The sequence below is a fragment of the Camelus bactrianus genome, chromosome 18 (genome assembly GCF_048773025.1).
Source record: "Camelus bactrianus isolate YW-2024 breed Bactrian camel chromosome 18, ASM4877302v1, whole genome shotgun sequence".
Taxonomy (NCBI): Eukaryota; Metazoa; Chordata; class Mammalia; order Artiodactyla; family Camelidae; genus Camelus; species Camelus bactrianus.
The window spans coordinates 20,107,436-20,127,816 of record NC_133556.1 but is presented as its reverse complement, the minus strand read 5'-3'; the positions used below and the strand labels follow the sequence as shown (position 1 = coordinate 20,127,816).

The following is a 20,381-nucleotide window of genomic DNA, read 5'->3' as shown; positions in this document are numbered from 1 at the left end:
TTATTTAATTTTAAGGAAATAAATATAAAAAGAAATATTGAGTAAGTAAGAATAGAGGTAATTGTGCATGGTTATAGCAAAAAGAAAAAAGATATAAAGAAAGAGAAAGAGTGAAAGAAAGGAAGGATGGAAGGAAGGAAAGAAGGAAGGAAGGATGGAAGGAAGGAAGGAAAGATGCAACATGGATGACTGAAGTTTGAGAAACATTAGCATAAGAATGGGGCAAGCTTACAGAGGAGAAGGGAAGGGATGAGGCCAAAATGAAAATCCAAAAGAAAAAGCAAGTAGTGTCATCTTTCCTGAAAAGAAGTAGCCAAGGATCTGTGTGGAAAGCAGCTAACTTAGAGTTGAAGTTATGAGCTTGAGTTCTGTTACTACAGAGGATGCCCTGCTCACTTTAGTCCTCAGTTTCTCATCTGGGAAATGGGAGTGACCCAACATCTCCACAGGGATGCAGTAGACATTCATGGATATCATGCCAGTGGAAGGACCTCACAGGGTTCAGGGGAACACCTAAGAAGAGGTTCAAGTTTTAGAGATGTGAGAGTGAGGAACTGAAGTGGGGGCCAAGAAAGTGAATGTGCTCCCAGCCAGACTGGGCACAGCAAACCAGCTGTGTGAACTCTGATCAGAAGTAACATTTTCTTTAATTTAACTACCCTTAACTAAACTTTCAGTCAACCGAGAGAGCCAGTCTGCCCACAGATGGAGAAATAGAGGGGAGGAGTAAGCAGGGCAGGATCATTTGCTCAGAAGAGCAGGAGTACTTACAGAATCTAAGATCCAGCTTTTTGGTAGAGTCATGACTTTTTTTGTTGTTGTTTTTTTTTTTTTTTCTCTACCCACTCATGGGTACCATTCCATTGCCCACATATCTCCAAGGCCTGGGTACCCTGAAAAGAAGAGGGTCCTGGGATAAGAGAACCAGAGACCCCTGGGGCTTTGAGCTGGATAGGAAGCCTCTCCCACAATTGGTTTTGAAGGTCCAGATGTCCCAGGAAGCCCCACAGAAGGTATGACAGAATGGATATCTGAAACCCACAATACAGAAAGGGCCCTACAGAGAGCCAGGCTCTCCGCCATAACTTGATATTACTAGCTCCCCACGTGGTGTCCAGGACTATTGAGTCAGGGGAAGAGATTATAGAGAATTCATATCAGCTCTTAAATGCCTTAAGCCAGAAGTGACATGTGTCACTTCCACCTGGAGTTCATTGTCCAAAACTGGAATTCAATAGCTTCCCCTAACTCCAGAAGAAGCTTGGAAATGAGAGAGACGTGCACGTGGAATCTTCAGAGAATTCTACTGTGTGCCATACACCCATTGTTAGGGTGAGAAAACTGAGGCACAAAGGGATAAGAGAACTGCTCAGTGTCACAGACCTGGTAACTGGTAAAGGCCAGGCTGAAACCCAGGCTGCTGGCCCCAGCACCTGTCTTCCGGACCGGAACACTGGTGTTAGTTCCACACGAGAGATTTCTTGAGATACAGAGACTGTCTCATGCACTGTTCCTCCTGTTCCCATTATCTTCTCAAAGGTGACTGCCTCTTTTCTTTGATTAACAGGGTTTCTTGTACTTTATAATCTTTAGCTTACTGTGGCCAGTCAACCTGCCCTGCCTTCTTACTTGCTCCTCTCCGTCACAGGGGTCTACCCTTAGCTGAAGTTTCATCGTGAACGCATTGGCCAGGAGGAGCAAGACCCACATCTCGGAAGCCAGGCTTGCCCCTCAGCCCTGGCAGGGGTATTCTAGGAGTCTCCAGCGATCTTTCATGGTGACTTTGAGCAGAGGTATTTTTCTCCCTGGTTCAATGGAGGTTGAGAGGGAAAAGGTGATGGGAAAGTTGGGCCAGGATACTGGAGAGACCCCAAAATGTCTCTAGAAGAAAACTAACAAGCCACTACCTGTGACATTCCAGGCTTACCTAATGTAGCATCAATCCAGAGTCTAAATGCCTGAGCCAGGCGCTTTGCAGACTGTACATCCTGCAGAGCTTTCAAAGATCACATGGAACCAATCTTATTAACAACCACCCACTCCTCCATTTTTCAGATGAGAAATTCAAAGTTAGAAGAGGTAAATGGCTTGCCATGGGCCATCTTGTAAGTGGCTGTGCCAGGATTCAAGCTCCAGACTTTGGGATTCCAAAGACCATGCATTGTTCGAGTATACCAAACTGTTTCTCTTAAAATCCTGAGTTAATAAAACAGCCCACGTGGATTATGTTTGCATTGTGCTATGTACTTTTCATGTATTATTTCATCTAATAGTAACAAAAACAGCAACAAAGAACCACCACAGGAGACAGGTGTCACTATTATTACTCCTATCTCACAGATAAGGAAACTGAAGAATAGAAACAGGAGGTCCATGAAGGTCAAAAAGATGTAATGGCAGACCTGAGGCTTAAACCCAAAACTCCCTGCCCCCACAGCACAGGCTTTAATGACTAGCCAACATTGGCACTTGGCTGTCATTCAAATGAAAACATTGGAGGTACTGGACTGGGGAGAAGGAGCAGGTTAGCCTCAGAGAACTTGCAAAAGTGCTCCGTTTGGCTTTATTTATTCATTCACACTGCAAGGCATGCCCACAAGAATCGGAGAGTACTATATAGTTTGTTTTTCGAACTGATTTTTCTCTCAATGGGAGCTTGTGATTGCTTTCTGCCCTTTGCTACGTGAGTATCTCCTCCCCCTTTCAATGATTCAATTCCTGCCAAGTTCTCCACCCCAGCGGTGGCCAGGAAGTAAGTTCTGTTATATGAACACTCCTGGAAACTTCTGATCAGAGAGAACTGAACGTGCAAAGTCCCAGTCCAAGACCTAGCCCAAGTGTTTCATAGACAGTATCAGGTAAGACAAAGGTGAATGACACCTTATTTGGGGGGGAATATGTGTGTGTGTGTGTGTGTGTGTGTGTGTGTGTATCTGTCACAGGGCAGCAAAGTGTATACAGAGCCTTGAACTTAAAATCTGAAGGCCCAATTTCAAATTCTGGCAATGCCACTTACAGACCTTGGGCACGTCTGTTAACTTCTCTGACAGTTCATTTCCTTTACTGCAAAATGAGAATGATGGTACTGAGTGAGAGGGATCGATGCGAACACGCATGTCATACACCTAGCACCATGGCTGGCTCATAGGTGATCGACTGAATGTTAGACAGCTCACCAAGTGTGGTGAGATGCATTCCAGTTAAACTCACAGTCCCGTTAGTTGAAGAATTCAGATCAACGTCAACTTGCCACCCCGTGATTAGAACTTAACACTTGATCACAATTACCTGACTGTGTACCAGATACTTTTACCTGCTATCTGGTTTCTTAAATGTGGTGAGCTGTGTGAGGAGGGTGCTAAGGGGAATAAAAAAGACCCAGAAGATCAACACTGGAAAGAAAACTCCACTCTGCAGAAGTTTGTTCACATTATACAAAAAAAAAAAAAAAGCTTTTTAATTATCTAATTTGGGGGTTGGCTTCAGAATTTGCTGGGAGCTAGAGAGCACCTCAACATTTATTGAGCCCTTATTGTAAAAGTGTTATATAGATTATCTCACTAATCTTTGTGGAAGCCAGATAGCAGGCATTATGACTGTGCCCCCCAAGTTCAGAGGCGTAAATGGTGGCCAAGACCTCTTAGCTGGTAGACAGTGGAGCCGAACCTTGCTCTGTAACACTAGGACCCCCTATAACACACTAAGTATGTCGTCTCATAAAATAAATAGCTTTTCCAGTCCGAATGCTTGTGAAATCAAAGCTCTATTGCAGGACCTCTTGGCACTGTGTACCAGTCATATGGGATTGGGTCCATCTAATGCCTTCATTTTAACTTAATTACCTCATTAAAGATTCTGTCTCCAAATAGAGTCGCATTTTGAGGTGCTGAGAGTTGGGACTTCAACATATGAATTTTGAGGGGACACAATTCAGCCCACAGCAAAGGATTCATTTCCTCATTATTACTCTTCCTTTTGTTTTGGTTTTTAGCCACTTATTAAAGTGTTGTGTACACTCTCCTTGAGTATTTTAAGGAAGATCCTGAGGTTACTTATATACCTTTGTATAAAAAGAGAAACTGATGTTCTTACTCTAACTCAGCTCATGCCTGTGGAGGGAGGTATGTGTTGGGAAAAAATAGCAGAGCAGTCAGGCTTTTAGAACCAATTCTGCTACTAAGTTTGTCTTGCAACCTAGGGGAAATTCCTGTCCCTCTTGGGATGTTGGCCAAATCAAGATTTTTAAAGTCAAAGATCCCCAAGGATTGGACAGGTACAGTAAATGGAGAAGCAGGTGGGTGTGACAAAATGAGAAGTGGCAGAAACTATGTCAAATTAGAGAACCTTCCATGTAAATTGAGCAGACAGTTCTCAGCTCCAGTCAGTTGGTGCCAAGTTGAAACGAAAGCCCAATGTTGCTGGACCTTCTAAGCTTTCAGGAGAACTCTTCAAGGCTTTTAAATAAAATCTCCTAAATTTTAAATATTGGCAATTCAAAATATTTCCTCCAAAGACTGAGGGCTAAAGGTAATATGTCTGAAGACCAGGTTATGGGCCAGCTAATATCTTAGGATCTTTCTTCCTTCAAGTGCTCTGACAAAACAAAAGACAGTACTGTTGAATGACTGGCACTGAAATGGAAGGGGGCATACTTTAGTTCACGTGGCCCAAGGATCCACACTGTCAAGCAGGGACGAAACTAAGGGGTGAAACTTTCACATATCTCTCGTTTTTTCTGCAGACAGACAATAGCAGTGTTCTGAGGGCAGCAACAAAATTAACTGGCATTAGGTTACTATGGGTCTAAACAAGTTGAAAATAAATTGAGTCAAGTTTTACCAATCTGTTCTACAGGTCTGTTGTCAGATAGTATCATCTTACTGCTGAAACTGAGGAGGAGGGAGCTTAATTGTTTACCATGATAAAGTGCTTGAACCTCAAAACTATTTCTGACGTGGCTTTCTTCCAATTTTCACAATCAAACTTTAAGAAGGACCCTAATACATGAGGGTTTTGCTCCCAGGTAGAAGCATTTGTTGGGATCTGGAGTGACAAGTTTTACTTCATGGGTCAAGTGATAGATTGGTAATCGTTGCCTGGAATGCTGTCCTGGGAAAGACCCTGGTGTCAGACCCCAATCCAGTAGGGAAGTCGCTGTGATATTAGCCTCGTCTGTCCTGAGTATGGTTGGGCATATTTGTCAATATTCTTACAGCCCCAAGTGACAGGACCCCAGTCTCGGGCAGGAAAAATTGCTGGCTCATCGAATTCAGTTCAGGATATTAACAAGAGAAGGGCTGAGGTGAAGAGGGGCCTTAGGAACAATATGAACCAGCAAATTGAATGCCTCTGAGATACTCTCTGCTCCTTATTTCTATGAAAATTTTACACAAACATTTTGGAGAGGGTTTATGATTCGCCCAGTTTGGATTAAAAAAAATCGTGGGAAATGACTGCTTGACTCTGGACCAATCAACTTTGGACAGGTGGTGGAATCATTTAAAAACTTGACAGTTTCCATGAGAACCACATATTTGGGTTCAGTGGGAAGAGAGACCTCCAGAGCAAGGATAGTATGAGATACAGGACTTTCAAAATGGTCAGTTTCTACCAAAATGAGGGCTACATGGCTGCCGTCCCAGGGGGTGAGGGAGAACAAGAAGACCCTCAGGGATGTGTGCCAACCCTATCTAGTAGCTACAGCCCTGCCCCATCATTTTTTTTTTTTTTTTTTTGCCTTGTGATTCCTCAGTTGAGAAGAGAAATCCCACCTAAATCAATAAGTTGTGCCTTCCAAATTCCAATGAGCTCAAATAAAGCCATCACTCTAGCAATTAACCAGGAATACGCCTTCATTTTGCAGAGGAAATTCCTGCTCCAGCGATCAACCTATTCGCCATCTCTTCCCAAGGCAGGTGGTGAGCTGAGAATTCTGTGCCTGCTTCCTGAGGACTGCTCCACCCACCATGCAATGGCTAATGAACTTCCGAGTCCTCCGGGGCATCCTCAAATCCTTCCATGGCTTCCACCCTGCCCCTCAGCGCCTGTGCAGCCGGTTTTTATCAGGACCTGGAGCCCCCAGCTGGAATGACTACGTTAGACCCAAGGAATTTAATTTTGCAAGTTATGTATTAGATTACTGGGCTCAAATGGAGATGGTAAGGAGGCACCCTTGATGGGGGTGGTGAGAACAGGATTTGCTTCACTGGTCTTATCTTGCCCCTTAGAAGGCTTAGGGGCACTGAACCAAGAATGGCTTCTGACTAAGCTTGTAAGTGTCCTGAGAAAAGCTTATGTTTGGGGGTTCATTTCCCAGCCTGGACAGTTCTCTGAGCCCCAGTGATTTTATCTGTGAAATGGAGATAATTTCATTTAAGAAACAAGATAGCAGGTGAAAGTATCTGGTACACAGTCAGGTAATTGTGATCAAGTGTTAAGTTCTAATCATGGATTAGCAAGTTGACGTTGCTCTGAATTCTTCAACTAACGAGACTGTGAGTTTAACTGGAATGCATCTCACCACACTTGGGCTTGACTTCAGGATACATCCACAGGGAGGGGACTCCTGATTGTGCACATGAACATCTGACACATATAACTAAGTCATATCATCTGTCTTCCTATGAGGATGGCAAGTGCAGCTGTGGTCCTCCCCATCAGATACAACCATGAGCGTGGCTTCAGGGTGTGTCCAGGGAATCCAGTCTCTGTGGTCTCTGCTGAAAGACACACATGCTTGGTTTGTCTTTTCCCAAGAGACAGACCAAGAGAGAAGTGGTGACACTAGGATTTGGGATGGACAATGGGTGGTGTTCCAGCTACTAAATTCCAGCTGGTGATGTTCACATCGTGAAAACTCACTCAATGCTGTCTTTGTACAGAAGACTGAATTCACCTGAGGTGGAGGCAGAGAGTTGATGTATTTTTAATTTCCCATAAACAAACGTTCATAGGTTAGCATTCGAAGCTTATGTGCCTTTCACAGGGACTTCTTCCCTACCTCCTTCTTTTTCCTTTTTCTGAATTTTCATGGTAACTCCAGGGAAAATAGAGCCCTCAGTTAGGAAGAGCATTTTTTAATGTGCCATGTTGAGCGCTTTGCGTTTAATATTCTGATTAAATGGGCACTTTTATTATCCTCACTTTCTAAATGGGGAACCTGAGGTTCCAAATGTTCAAATAACCTACAGAATAAGCCAAATAAGTGAAGGAGCAGGATTTAGGTCCAGGCTGTTGCGTTCTATGATCCTCTGCCTAATCTGGTCTCATAATCCGATCATGTCAAAACATCTCTGCCTTCAGACTATAAACTGACTTTCATCACTGCCCATCCCAAAAATCTGGTTAAGACCTTTTGAATCACAAGGTGGGCCAGAGAGGGAGGACACAGAGAAGGCGAAGTGATGCCATCACTTTTCTCTGCATTTATCTTCATAAAAAGTCCTACACATAAACCCATGGAGATAATAACCAAGTGAACATTTGCCCAGAGAATCCCCCATCTTTGTTAGGTTTTATATCACCTTTTTTAGTCATTGTCAGTTCTCCATACCTTCACATTTTTCGTATCCCCAGCATCCCCATCTCATTAATGTTCATTCTCACAACACTTCTGACCTGTCTGCTTCTACTTTTCCAATTGTCTTAATGAAGATCAGTGTCTCTCGAGTGACGTGTGGTGCCTGACACTTAGCAGTCCCTTAGTACACTTTTGTGTCATTAATTAATTTTGAAACATACCTTGTAAGCACAAAAGACCTTCCAGAGGGCATGAGTGCTCCCCGGATACCAGAGTCCACGCCGGCTTCCTGTGTGATCCCTTACAACTTAACAAACATCATTGATCCATAGCCTAATGAGCAACACAACCCAGATCATAACAAATTACATAATTTATTTTGACTCCATTTTCAACACATTACACTTGTAAAACCTTTAAGTTAGAAATCTAACAGTTTACTGTGATTTTTTTTTTAAGTGTAAGACAGCCAACACAGGTCCAAGGGTGGAATACAGTCACTTATTCAGGCCACCAATTTATAACCCCTGACTGTCCTTGGAAATTAAACCTTATATTAATTTCTAAGGCCCCTAGGCTCCTAGGATTTTACACGCCAGTTGATTCCTGGAGTAGCCTCCCACATCTATTCATGAGAGGTCACATTCATGTCCAAAATCATTCATTCTGTCTCTTTGATACTTCATTCATTCATTCAGTTAAGATTCAGTGAATACCTAACATGCACCAAAGCATTGTTCTAGAAAATAGGGGTAAAAAAGTAAACAACATACAATTCTTCATTTTTTCTCTTTGGATAGTGTGATTCTCCACTTCATGTCCCAGGATAGGTAAGCAAAGCATTAAGTGACATTAACTTCTGTTTGTTTCAGCAAAAGTCATGACAGGAGCAAATTTGTCCTACCAATGTTGATGCAATTTAGTATTAAATATTGCTCAATCAGTATAGTCAAATATCTACAAACCACAAAGCTTAAGAAAAGCAACAGCTGAATGTCATTGCCACATAATGTCTGGCTCTTTTTTCTATAATATTTCCCATAAGAAATTGATTTATATGCTGACAAACTTTCTAAATTTCTTAATATGCAATAGTCATGTCTGTCTAGATTTTTTGTGGGCCAATGGGTCTGTGTTTTGTGGTTCTTGAATTTAAATCAATCAATCTATCTATCTATCTATCTATATTTTAGTTCTTTTTCCTGGGTGGGGGGAAAGGAGATAATTTTATTTATTTATTTATTTTTAGAGGAGATACTGGGGATTGAACCCAGGACCTCATGCATGCTAGCATGTGCTATACCACTTGAGCTGTACCCTCCCCTTAAATCTATGATTTTATATAAGTAATTAGTAACAATCCTATTCATTTAGTTAATCCATATGAATTGATACTCAGTAACTGTGTCTCCTAGTTTGGCATATCATTTGATGAGCCTGTAAGAAGTATACATATTTCTTATCAATGGCAATTTACAAAAGAGTAACATGCCATTTATCATAGTAAGTTATATGTAAACCACTTTCTTTGTAAGTTAAATTACAATCAATTAGATATGTAGACATATTTAAAATAATTTGTTTGGCTATAATCTACATCCAGCAAAGGTAATTACTGTCTAATTTAGAAAAAAATTGTAAGTTTTATCTAAAGAAGTGAGGTTTCAGGTCTTATATTTAAGTCTTTAATGTATTTTGAGTTTCTTTTCTGATCTCATCTTTAGTTTTTTAATTGAAGTATGGTTGACTCACATAAAAAATAATAAGTGTACAACATAGGTGATTCAATATTTTTATACATTTCAAAATGATCACATGATAAGTCTAGTTATCTGTCACCATACAAAGCTATTAAAATATTATTGACTACATTCTCTATTCTATACATTATATCCCTGTGACTTACTTATTTTCTAGCTGTAAGTCTGTGACCTCTTAGTCCCCTTCACTTATCTCATTCATCCCCCAACCGTCTCCCCTCTGGCAACTACCAGTTTGTTTTCTGTATCTAGGAGTCTGTTTGTTTTGTTATTTTTGTTCATTTACTTGTTTTTTAGATTCCACGTGTAAGTGAAATTATATGATATTTGCTTTCTCTGTCTGACTATAAGATCCACTAGTTCTATCCACGTTGTCACAAATGCCAAGACTTCATTCTTTTTAATGGCTCAGTAATATTCTATTTTGATATTAACCCCTAATCAGATACATCTTTAGCAAATATCTTCTCCTATTCAATAGGCTGCCTTTCTGTTTTGTTGATAGCTTCTTTCACTGTGCAAAAGGTTTTTATTTTGATGTAGTTCCATTTATTTTTGCTTTTGTTGCCCTTGCCTGAGGAAACAGATCCAAATAAATAGTACAAAGATCAATGTCAAAGAGCATATGCTGCCTATGTTTTCTTCTAGGAGTTTTATGATTTCAGGCCTTATATTTAAGTCTTTAATCTGTTTTAAGTTTATTATTGTATATAGTATGAGAAAGTATTCTAGTTTGATTCTTTTGCATAGGGGTCCAGTTTTCCCAAAATATTTATTGAGGAGGCTATCTTTTCCCCATTGTATAATCATACCTCTTTGTTGTAGATTAATTGAACATGTTAAGGGTGGGTTTATTTCTGAACTCTCTATTCTTTTCCATTGATCTATGTCTGTCTGTACCAGTAACATATTGTTTTGATTACTATGGCTTTGTAGTATAGTTTGAAATCAGAGCGCAAGATACTTCCAGCTTTGTTCTTTTTTCTCAAGGTTTTTTGTTTTTTGGGTTTTTTTTTTTTTTTTTTTTTTTTTGGCTATTTGAGGTCTTGTGCATTTCCATGAAAATTATAGAAATTTTCCAAGTTTTGTGGAAAATGCCATTGCTGTTTTTATAGTAATTACATTAAATCTGTAGATTGCCTTGGAACTATGGCCACTTTAACAATGTTAATTCTTCCAATTCATGAGCTTTCCTTTGTGTTTAATTGATTTTTTTAGTAGTATGCTCTCATTTCTTTTTCATTGCCTTTTGTGTATATTCTGTAGATAATTTTTTGTGGTTACCATAGGGATTACATATAATATTCTAAAGTCATTACAATCTATTTTGAACTAATAAGAACTTAACTTTATTCACATACAAAACCCTACTCGTTTCCAGCTTCCTCTCACCTCCCCACATGATGTTATTGATGTCACAAACTCATCTTTACATATTGTGTACCCATTATAGATTTATAATCAACTGTTTTTATGCTTTTATCTTTTACATACTGTGAAAGAATAAAAAGTAAATTTATAAACCAGAATTATAATAATACTAGTTTTTATATTTCTCTGTGTATGTATCTTTATTAAAGAATTTTATTTTTGTATTCAAGTTACTCTCTAATGTATTTTCGCTTCAACTTGAACTCTTTTTAATATTTCTTGCAGAGAAAGTCTAGTGGTAATAAACTCCCTCAATGTTTTTTGTCTGAGAATGTCTGAATTTCTCCCTCATTTTTGAAGGATAGTTTTGCTAGATACACAATTTCTGGTTGACAATATTTTTCCTTCCCCATAACTTTAACTATACAACCTGCCTGTCTTCTGGCCTGCAATCCAGTGATAAGCTTATTAAGAATTTCTTATACATGATGAGTCACTCTTCCTCTGCTGCTTTCAAGATTTTTTCTGTCTTTTATAGTTTGATTGTAATACGTCTCTGTGTGGGTGTCTTTGGGTTTTCCTGTTTGGAGTTCACTGAGCCTCTTGCACTTACGTATACATCCCTTTCCTCAAATTTGAGGAGTTTTCAGCCATTAATTATTCAAATAAGTTCTATGTCCCGTTTCCTCTCTTTCTTCTCCTTCTAATACTCCCAGAATATGTATATTGGTCTGTTTGTTTGTGCCCATAAATTCCTTAGGCTCTGTTCACTTTTCCTCATTTATTTTTCTTTTTGCTCCTCGGACTCAATAATTTTAAATAACTTGTCTTCAAGTTTACTGATTCTTTCTTCTTCCCGCTCAAGTCTGCTGTTGAGCCCATTTGTGAAGTTTTCAATTCAGTTATTCTATTTTTCAGCTCCAGAATCTCTGTTTGGTTCTTTTTAATAATTTGTATATCTTTGTTGACATTCTCATTTTCTTCATATATCATTTACCTGATTTGCTTAGTTCTTTGTGTGTGTTTTCCTTCAGCTGTTCCAACATATATATGATAGTTATTTTAAAATCTTTGTCCAGGACCTGAAGCCTATGTCTCTTTAGGGTCAGTTTCTGGAGATTTATTTTGTTACTTTGAATAGGCTATGTTTCTCTTTTTCTTTGTAAGCCTTGTGATCTGTTGTTGAAAATTGAATATTTAAAAAAAAAAATCCAGCTGCTTCTCTCCATCTTTGCAGACTGTCTCCATGGAGGGAAAGACTTTCAGTAATCTGCCCAGTATGAAAACTTAAGGTCTTCTTAGGCCCTGTCTGGTACATGTCTTTCCTGGGCTTATACATTTGCTTTTTCCCCTAGTTTTCACATACACATGACTGCTTTTCATATTTTTTTTTTAAGTCTCATACCTGCTTCTTCTTGGGACCTTAGATGTTCTATTATATTCCTCTCTCTGTAGTCTCTTCCTATAGGTAACCTCAGGTCTACAGTTTCCACACAGTGTGACACCTGCCACTGCTTTTATATAGCTACAACCTGGTATTCAAATGATGTTATCATTCCCATATGAGCTCCAAGTCAGACAAGACAGAAACCAGTTCCTCATGCAGCCTCCACTAAAAAAGCCATATTGTTGCAAACAACTTTCAATATTTCCCATCTATCCCACAGGAGAGGCTGAGAACTGGGTACCTTCCTCCTGAACTGCACCACAGCAGAGAGGAGGTGGTGCAAGAGTGAGCAAAACACACCACAAAATGTCTTGCCATTTTGATTGTGTGTTTTCACTGTTTGAGCACTTGTTGGTTGCTACACACCCTTGACTGTTTCTAGAGTTTCAACAAAGCTATCTTAGTTTATTTTTATTTTCTTGATGTTTTTGTGAGGGAACAAGGGCCTGAAGCTTCCTAGTCTGACATCTTGCATCTCTAGAGGTACCTTAATTTTAAAAGACATTTTCCCCAAATATTCAGGAATTAAATTATCCTCTTTCATTTTGTTGTAATAATAATAAAAGCAATTTTACTGAGCACCTACTGCATGCCAGGCACTGTTATATATACTTTACTTTTAAAAATTACTAATTTAAACTTTATTACTTTACTTTTAAAAATAACTAATTTAAACTTTATTACTTTCTAGGTAGTATTATTATACCCATTTTATAGGTGAGAAAACTGAGGCACAGAGAAACACCTACTGTCCATATGGAACTAAGAGAGACACATGGAGGAATAAAATTTTAAGGCTCCAACAGGTGATATGAAGGCTTTTCATGTGATCTGAGAGAAGGGGACTACAGTAGACCAGAAGTCGGCTGGATCACACCTCCCCCCAGTTTCTTTTGGCTCTACAAATGCTTTAAAATGGGATCTCAGTCCTTGAGCTGTACTCACACTGGAATGTAACTATGTTAGTGGATTGGCCAAATTAGTGCCCCTTTCCTTCAAAGCAGGAAGTAACATGTGACGTTTGATCTTAACCAGGAGGGCAAGAGAGGTCCCAACCCAGCCCTGTGGTGGGTGAATAATCAAGGGGATGAACTGAAGTGGAGCTTCAGAGAGATGACAGACTTAACCCGTCGTACGGCCAACGTCTTGACACAGACCTGTGGTCTGCAGGAGGGAGACTATCTAGCCTTGATTCTACCTCGAGTGCCCGAGTGGTGGCTGGTGGCCGTAGGCTGCATCCGAACAGGTCAGTGAGCCCAAGGGACCCCAGTAGACCTTAGGGCTGGCCTCAAGCCAGCTGGTCCTGAAATATCAGGTACTTTCTCTTCCCTACCTTTTCTCTTCTTAACAGTCTTTCTTTTCCTCAGACTCTCTCAACTATAATTATACTCATTCTCATTCTTACACTCACACACTCTCAAACAATGTCTTAATTCCCTCTCATTTATACACACACACTTTCTCTTGCACGAGCTCAGACATTTTTACCACTTTTTTTTAAAGATTCATCAATTGTTAACATTTTGCCATGCTTGAGCCCTTCTCCACCAGTGAGTCATTTAAGAATCAGTTGCAGACATTGTGATACCCCTGAACACACATCTGCTAAGATCCAAGACAGTCCACTTATAGAACCACAATAGAGTTAACACAGAAGGAGTTTAACACTGCTGCAATAGAGTTACCTGAGAATCAGCTTCAAGATGGCAGAATAGAAGGATGTGGAGCTCACCTCCTCCCATAGATACATCAAAAATACATCTACATGTGGAACACTGCTCTCAGAATACCTAATGAACTTTGGCAGAAGATCTTGTACAAGTGGAACTACAAGGAAAATCATCACAAAACTGGGTATGAGAGAAAGAAGAAGAGGAAAAGGAAATTGGGATGGGACCGTCCCTTCAGGGATGGAGTAGTGAAAGAGGAAAGGCACCCTCACTCTGGGGAGCCCTTTCTCCAGTGGGGAGGTAAGCTGAGCTAGAAGGAGGGCTTCAGAGGCATGGAGGAGAGCACTGGAGCCACTCTGCAGCAGACAGAATGGAGGGAAAATGGCACAGACGGTCCATGCAGTCCCTAGACTGATGTGCGAACCAGGTGGCGTGTGCCGGGATTGGATGCTGGAGCTTGGGCTCCAGACAACCGACTCGGTGAGAAGACTGGGGTTAATAGCACAGAGGCAGCCTCAGGGGCTTCAGCGTGGTATGGGTTGAGGTGGAGAGTTTGTGCAAAATAGCCTGGGTCTGCCATAGAAAGCCCCACGGTTGGTGCACATGACAGGAGGGCCACAACACTGCCTGCAGGGTGTGGCTTGGCTGGAAAGTCTCTGTTGTTAACATACTCTCACACAGGGAGGAGAGGGTTGTTGTCATAGCAACTGCCTTCACTCACAGGGCATTCCCTGGCCGTAAAGGCCCCACTGTTAACAAGCTCTGTAAGCCCCCATAACAAGTGATAGACAACAGCAGAGAGTATTCTAACTTCATTGTTTTACACACAGGTTTCCACAATAAATGCTGGAGAGGGTGTGGAGAAAAGGGAACCCTCCTAGGCTGTTGGTAGTTTGGTGCAGACATTATGGAAAATAGTATGGAGATTCCTCAAAAAAACTAAAAATAGACTTACCATATGATCTAGCAATCCCACTCTTAGGCATACATTCAAAGGGAACTCTAACTTGAAAAGATACATGCACCCCAATGTTCATAGCAGCGCTATTTAAAATAGCCAAGACATGGAAGCAACCTAAATGTCTATTGAAAGATGACTGGATAAAGAAATTGTGGTATATACACAATGGAATACTACTCAGCCATAAAAAAGAATAAAATAATGCCATTTGCAGCAACACGGATGGACCTGGAGATCATCCTACTAGGTGAAATAAGCCAGAAAGAAAAAGAAGGATGCCATATGATATCACATATATGTGGAATCCTAAAAAAAAAAAAAAAAAAAAAAAAGAAGAAGAAGACATGAGTGAACTTATTTACAAAACAGTGACACACTCACAGACATAGAAAACAGACTTATGGTTACCAGAGGGAAAGAGAGTGAGGAGGGACCAGCTGGGAGTTCGGGATTTGTAGATACTACTATATATAAAATAGATTAACAAAAAGTCCTACTGTATAGCACAGAAAACTCTATTCAATACCTCGTAATGGCCTATAATGGAAAATAATATGAAAATGAATCACTATGCTGTCGACCAGAAATTAACACAACATTGTAAATTGACTTCAATAAAAGTTTAAAAATATAGTTACCTAATATGCATTCATAATCAAAATTCCTCATTGGCCCAATGATGTCCTTTATAACATTTTTCTGTTTGAATCAAAAATCCAATTGAGAATCATGCATTGCATTTAGTAGTCCTTTAATCTAGGATGTGTGTCTAGCCTTTTCTACATGAGAATGACATTTTTGCCTTGTCTGGGCCAGTTGCTTTGCAGAAGGTGCCTCAAAATTCGCATTTCTGACCCTTTATTCATGATTACATTCAGGTAAACATTTTTAGCACAAGTACTAGAAGGGTAACATTTCGTCTTTCCCAGTGCATCACATCAGGGATATATGATGTTTGTTTGTCCCAGCATCTGTGATGCTATTTTATCCCTTTAGAAAGGTTGTATCCACCTTGGTAAAGGCACCCCTTTGTAGTTAGTAACAAATCTGTCATGTAATATTTATGAGGCTCCGTGAATATCCTGTTCCCCAACTGTCTTTCCCTTTATGGTTTGAGAATCCGTTGATGAATCTTGACTGAACTGAATATTATAATTGTAGTTTTATATGAGAACTTTCCATTTATATCATTCCCTCCACACTTACTAGTTGGCATTCTTCTGTAGATAAGTAGATAGATGGCTTATCTATCTACTGATCTATGTAATCACTATGGGATTCATGGATTCTTTTTTTTTTTTAATTACTTCAGTTGTTCTATCATGCATGTTCATACAACAATCTGTCATGCTCTTGCACATATAGTCTCTCTCATCTTCTCTCCCAAATAGTTGTCAAGGTCATATGGAATCAAGAATTAATAGCAATGGTAGAGGGAGTATAGAGGTCCATGTCACTCAGAGAGTTAATAGATGGCCCATGAGAAATCCAAGACCTGATCTGCGACCCCTGGGATAAGAAGAATTGAAAAGTTAATAGAGGCAAAAGAATGAAATCCCAAGAATGGGCATAGCACATGGAAATGCTTAGAGTCAGGAGTAGCCTATATGAAGAATGGACATTTTGAAATAGAGAACAGAATTGTGCGTGGAAAAGGTCGAGAGTGGGCAGTGCCCTTGATGTCAAGATGGGGAGTGTGGTGTTTTTCTGGAGAGGGGGCACAGGTGTTAGCAAGGGGAAGAAATGTGGAGGGGAAAAAGTCACTGCTCCGTGGAACTTAAGCAGGTAATAATTTGGAAGGTGGGCAGTAGAAAGATTCAGGACAGGGCATCTGCTGGAGAGAGTAGAATGCAGCAGGGGCACCCAGATACCTGAACTCATTGTTGGTGATGGAAGATGGAAGGGAAGGTAGAAAAGTTCAAAGGACAACGTAGTTTACTTTGGGAATGAAGAATGAAGGAAAGAGGAAATTCAAGATGATACAAGGGACTGACAGAGAAGGTAAGTGAGAGGAGAAAAATGGGGGCAGGGATGTAGCTAGTCCTTGGGTCGAGGACACCATTTTGCTTGCATCTTTCCCAGATCCTGTGTAAAGTTGTATGAAGTAGGATTCACCTGTCTAGTGGCTAGATCCATCTAGAGTAGAAAAGGCTAGGGCAGGATTTTCACATTTCAACGTGCATAGGAATCACTTGGAGATGTCGTTAAAATACAGATTCTGATTCAGTAGGTTTGGGGTGGGGTGTGAAATTCTGCGTCCTACGCGGTGCTGATGCTGCTGGTCTGTGGACCACACTTTGCATAGCAAGAGGTTAGGGAATTTCTATGCAGATAAACCAGGTCTGAAGCCCAAGGTTGTGACAGAGAAACCTAAAGAACTTCTTTCTCATCCTTAGGGATCATCTTCATGCCAGGGACCACCCAGATGAAGGCCAAGGATATTGTCTACCGACTACAAGCCTCTAAAGCTAAGGGCATCGTGACCACGGATACGCTTGCTCCAGTGGTGGATTCTCTGGCCTCTGAGTATCCTGGTCTGAAAACCAAGCTCCTGGTGTCCGACCAGAGCTGTAAAGGGTGGCTGGACTTCCGATCATTGATTAAGTGAGTTTCTGGTCTGATGAATGTGTTTTCTGAGGACTAGCAGAAGGCTATTCAGTCCCAAGTGCTGGTAGACAAGCAGCCAGTGGGAGGAAGCTGACCAGGTCTAAAGCCTAAAACCTCTTCCGAGCTACATTACTGACCCTGGACTAGTTCCTTATCCTCTCTTGGCTGTGAATGTTTTATCTGTAAAATCAGGAAATTGAATTTCCATGCCTCTCTCACTAAAATATAATCTGCCCCTGTGCAAAGGAGATGTGTGAAGTCAGAGGGTTGTAGTGTTGCATCTTCTTTGTAGGTGGGGAATCTGAAATATCATTCTTTATTAAAAAATATGTGAAGAAGATGAATTTTCAAGGTGAAGTGAGATTGAGGGAAAAATTGAGGCTGTGGGAGCCTCAGGCAGCTTTGGGAGCAAACACTTCCCATCTCCTAGGAGGGTGGGTGCCTCTAGGGACAACTTGAAGGAAGCTAAGGAAGTGTCGGTGGTAAGAAAGACCCTCTCCACCTCCAAAACTCTGATTCTGCAAGCCTTCAGTCATTTTTCAAGTCACACATAAACCATGCTGGATTTGTTTTCTTGAAGTAACTCCTCAGTTTTTAAAGCTCTCTAAGGCAAATATTACAGTGAAATCATATCTTATGCTAGATTCTAAAGTCAGAGAATTAAATCAAAGTAGCTTAAATAAAGAATACTCATTAAAACTCCCCTAAATTGCCTAGAGTCAATATGGTATCATATCTCAGCAAGAACCAGTGTTTCCTCTAGCACTGATATTATTTGCAGTCGCTCTGACTGAAGACAAAGGAAGCTTGCATTTAGAGAGACTCAGTCCAGGAGAAGCTCCCAAGAATCAAGGCAGACTGAGGAAACTACAAATTCTATCTGTCATCTCCAGCCCATGCCAGGGCAGATGTACGTATTTCTTTCACTCTCATTCTCCGTAGCTTTCTCTTCCCCACCTCTTTCACCAAACTTATGGGGTTAAATTCCTGTAAATCTAGTTTGTGTAAAAAAACAAGTTTAGCAGTGTGACTAAAAACATAGTGTATGGGTCAGACTGTCTGAGTTTGAATCCTGGCTCTGCAACTTGCTGGCTATATATCTTTAGGTAAGTTACCTAACCTCTCTGAACCTCAGTTTCCTTATCTGTAAAATGGACATAAGAGCAGTACTCACCTCTTAGGGTTGCTCTGAAGATTGAATGAGTTCTTATTAGTAAATCATTTAGGGTGTTGTCTGGAAACATAGTAAATGCTATTGTAATGTTTGTTAAATTAAAAAATAATCCACCATATTTTCCCCATTTTAAAATGAAGAAATATCAGTCCACTGATCCAGGTCACCTATAAACTTTGTTTGATGACTAATACTAGGAGTTTTTCCTCCAGTATTGCAAACCTCAATTTTCTCCAAGTCTTTTCCAAGTTTCATATTGTTTCTTTTGCTTCGCCAGAGGATGGAAAAACAGGAAACATGACTTCTCTCCTCTTGTATTGAATCCCTTTGCAGATCAGCATCTCCAGATCACGTTTGTATTAAGTCAAAGACCCTGGACCCAATGGCTGTCTTCTTCACCAGTGGGACCTCAGGCCTCCCCAAGATGACAAAACACAGCCATGGACTTGCTTTACGATCCTTCTTACCTTCCTGGTAGGAAAGAGGGTACCAGCTTAGAGGCTGGCACTCAGATCTGGGGTGGAGTGTGTTTGTGTATGTGCTGGAAAAGGAACTCTAAATGGAAATGACCCCATCCTGTTTCTCCTTTCTGATCTCTTTGGCTCAGACCCCTGATGGCGTGAGAGACGTAGGCTAGGTCTAAGTGTTTGCTGACAGGCACTTGAATGACAAAGGAGGCACATTTGGGTCCCGCCTGAGCACCTGCACAGGAGGTGTGGAGGAAATGTGGGATCTGCAAACCACAGAAACCACAGACCTTTGTGTGTTTCAGGGTTTGGTGGGGAAAGATAAAATGTTTCAGCAATGTGACCTGCAGTGACAGGTCCTCTCCTCTCCTCAACTGTGAACAAATCAGGCTTGGCGTTTCCCCAGTCATGAGCTGTTAGGAAACTGGAGCCAAGCCACACCAAGCTGCTGCCCCAGCCTAGAGCAAACCTAGAGGCTGAAGCTGTAGCCATCATGGTTTCCCAAGAAAAAAACGTTGTTTATGTGCTCCTGCCCTTGAGACTTGTTGCAAAATTTCTAACACGCTGTTACTCTGGGACCTGTAGCAACAGGCTCAACCCTGGGAAAGTATCCCACTATTTGAACCCAGGTCTGTGCAGAAGCTGTGATAACCCTTCATTTGATTATTTGGTTTTAGACGAAGTTGTATAGGCTTGTTCCTCACAGGGCCCTGGTTCAAACCGACTTTCGATGTTTTTAAAAAAATATATTGCTGACACCTGGTTTACATATAAAAGAAAGAAAGCAATTTTAAACCAAAGTCTTATCCCTTCTCCCCTTCCCCCAACTAATAATATTCAAACCAGACCAAGTTCTATATATTTTTAACTTATTAATTAGACCAGGGAGCAGAGAAGGCTTTTTGTAGACAGTATTTATGCTAATGATAACAACTGAGTGGCAAAACCCTGGAGGAATGGGGCTGGAGAGAAGGGCATTTGTGTAGCCAGAATAGCATCTGAGGCCACTGTATTTTGGAGTTAGCAGGCAATTTCTGAAGCTGAAGACGTCTGATGTCTTCTGGTGCCCGTCAGACACAGGCTGGATTATGTCTATGCTGGGGTCTCTGCTTGAACCATGGACAGCAGGGTCTACAGTCTTTGTCCATCATCTGAGCCCGTTTGACCCCAAGAACATGATACAGGTAAGAAGACTAACCTTTTAATATCAACAAACTCCAGGAAGAAACTCATTTTCAAGTTCAAAAGCTAGATCCAGCTGAGAAAGATTTTATTTAGCAAAGAAGTGTATTAGCATAATATAACTCTAGTTCTGGGTTTCCCAAATTGTGAAGCACTGAATTAGTCATTGTTACCAGAATTACATCAAGATGCAACCTTGAAGAAAATACATATTCCCATCCAA

The 20,381-nt window shown here is 40.6% G+C and overlaps 1 protein-coding gene across 4 annotated transcripts in view; it reads left to right on the top strand.

The window, feature by feature from the left end:
* The first annotated feature begins 2,702 nt into the window (after positions 1-2,702).
* ACSM1 (acyl-CoA synthetase medium chain family member 1) overlaps positions 2,703-20,381 on the top strand; it is a 30,582-nt gene continuing 12,903 nt past the window's right edge. Inside the window, exons 1-6 of one of the 4 annotated variants that reach the window (XM_010961058.3) lie at positions 2,703-2,858; positions 5,864-6,158; positions 13,133-13,343; positions 17,125-17,332; positions 18,843-18,983; positions 20,001-20,160. In XM_010961058.3, the coding sequence (XP_010959360.2) occupies positions 5,967-6,158; positions 13,133-13,343; positions 17,125-17,332; positions 18,843-18,983; positions 20,001-20,160 (912 nt within the window). In that variant the 5' untranslated portion in view covers positions 2,703-2,858; positions 5,864-5,966. The remainder of the gene's footprint in view (positions 2,859-5,863; positions 6,159-13,132; positions 13,344-17,124; positions 17,333-18,842; positions 18,984-20,000; positions 20,161-20,381) is intronic. The other 3 variants (XM_010961059.3, XM_045521196.2, XM_074346249.1) reach the window with 3 other exon arrangements.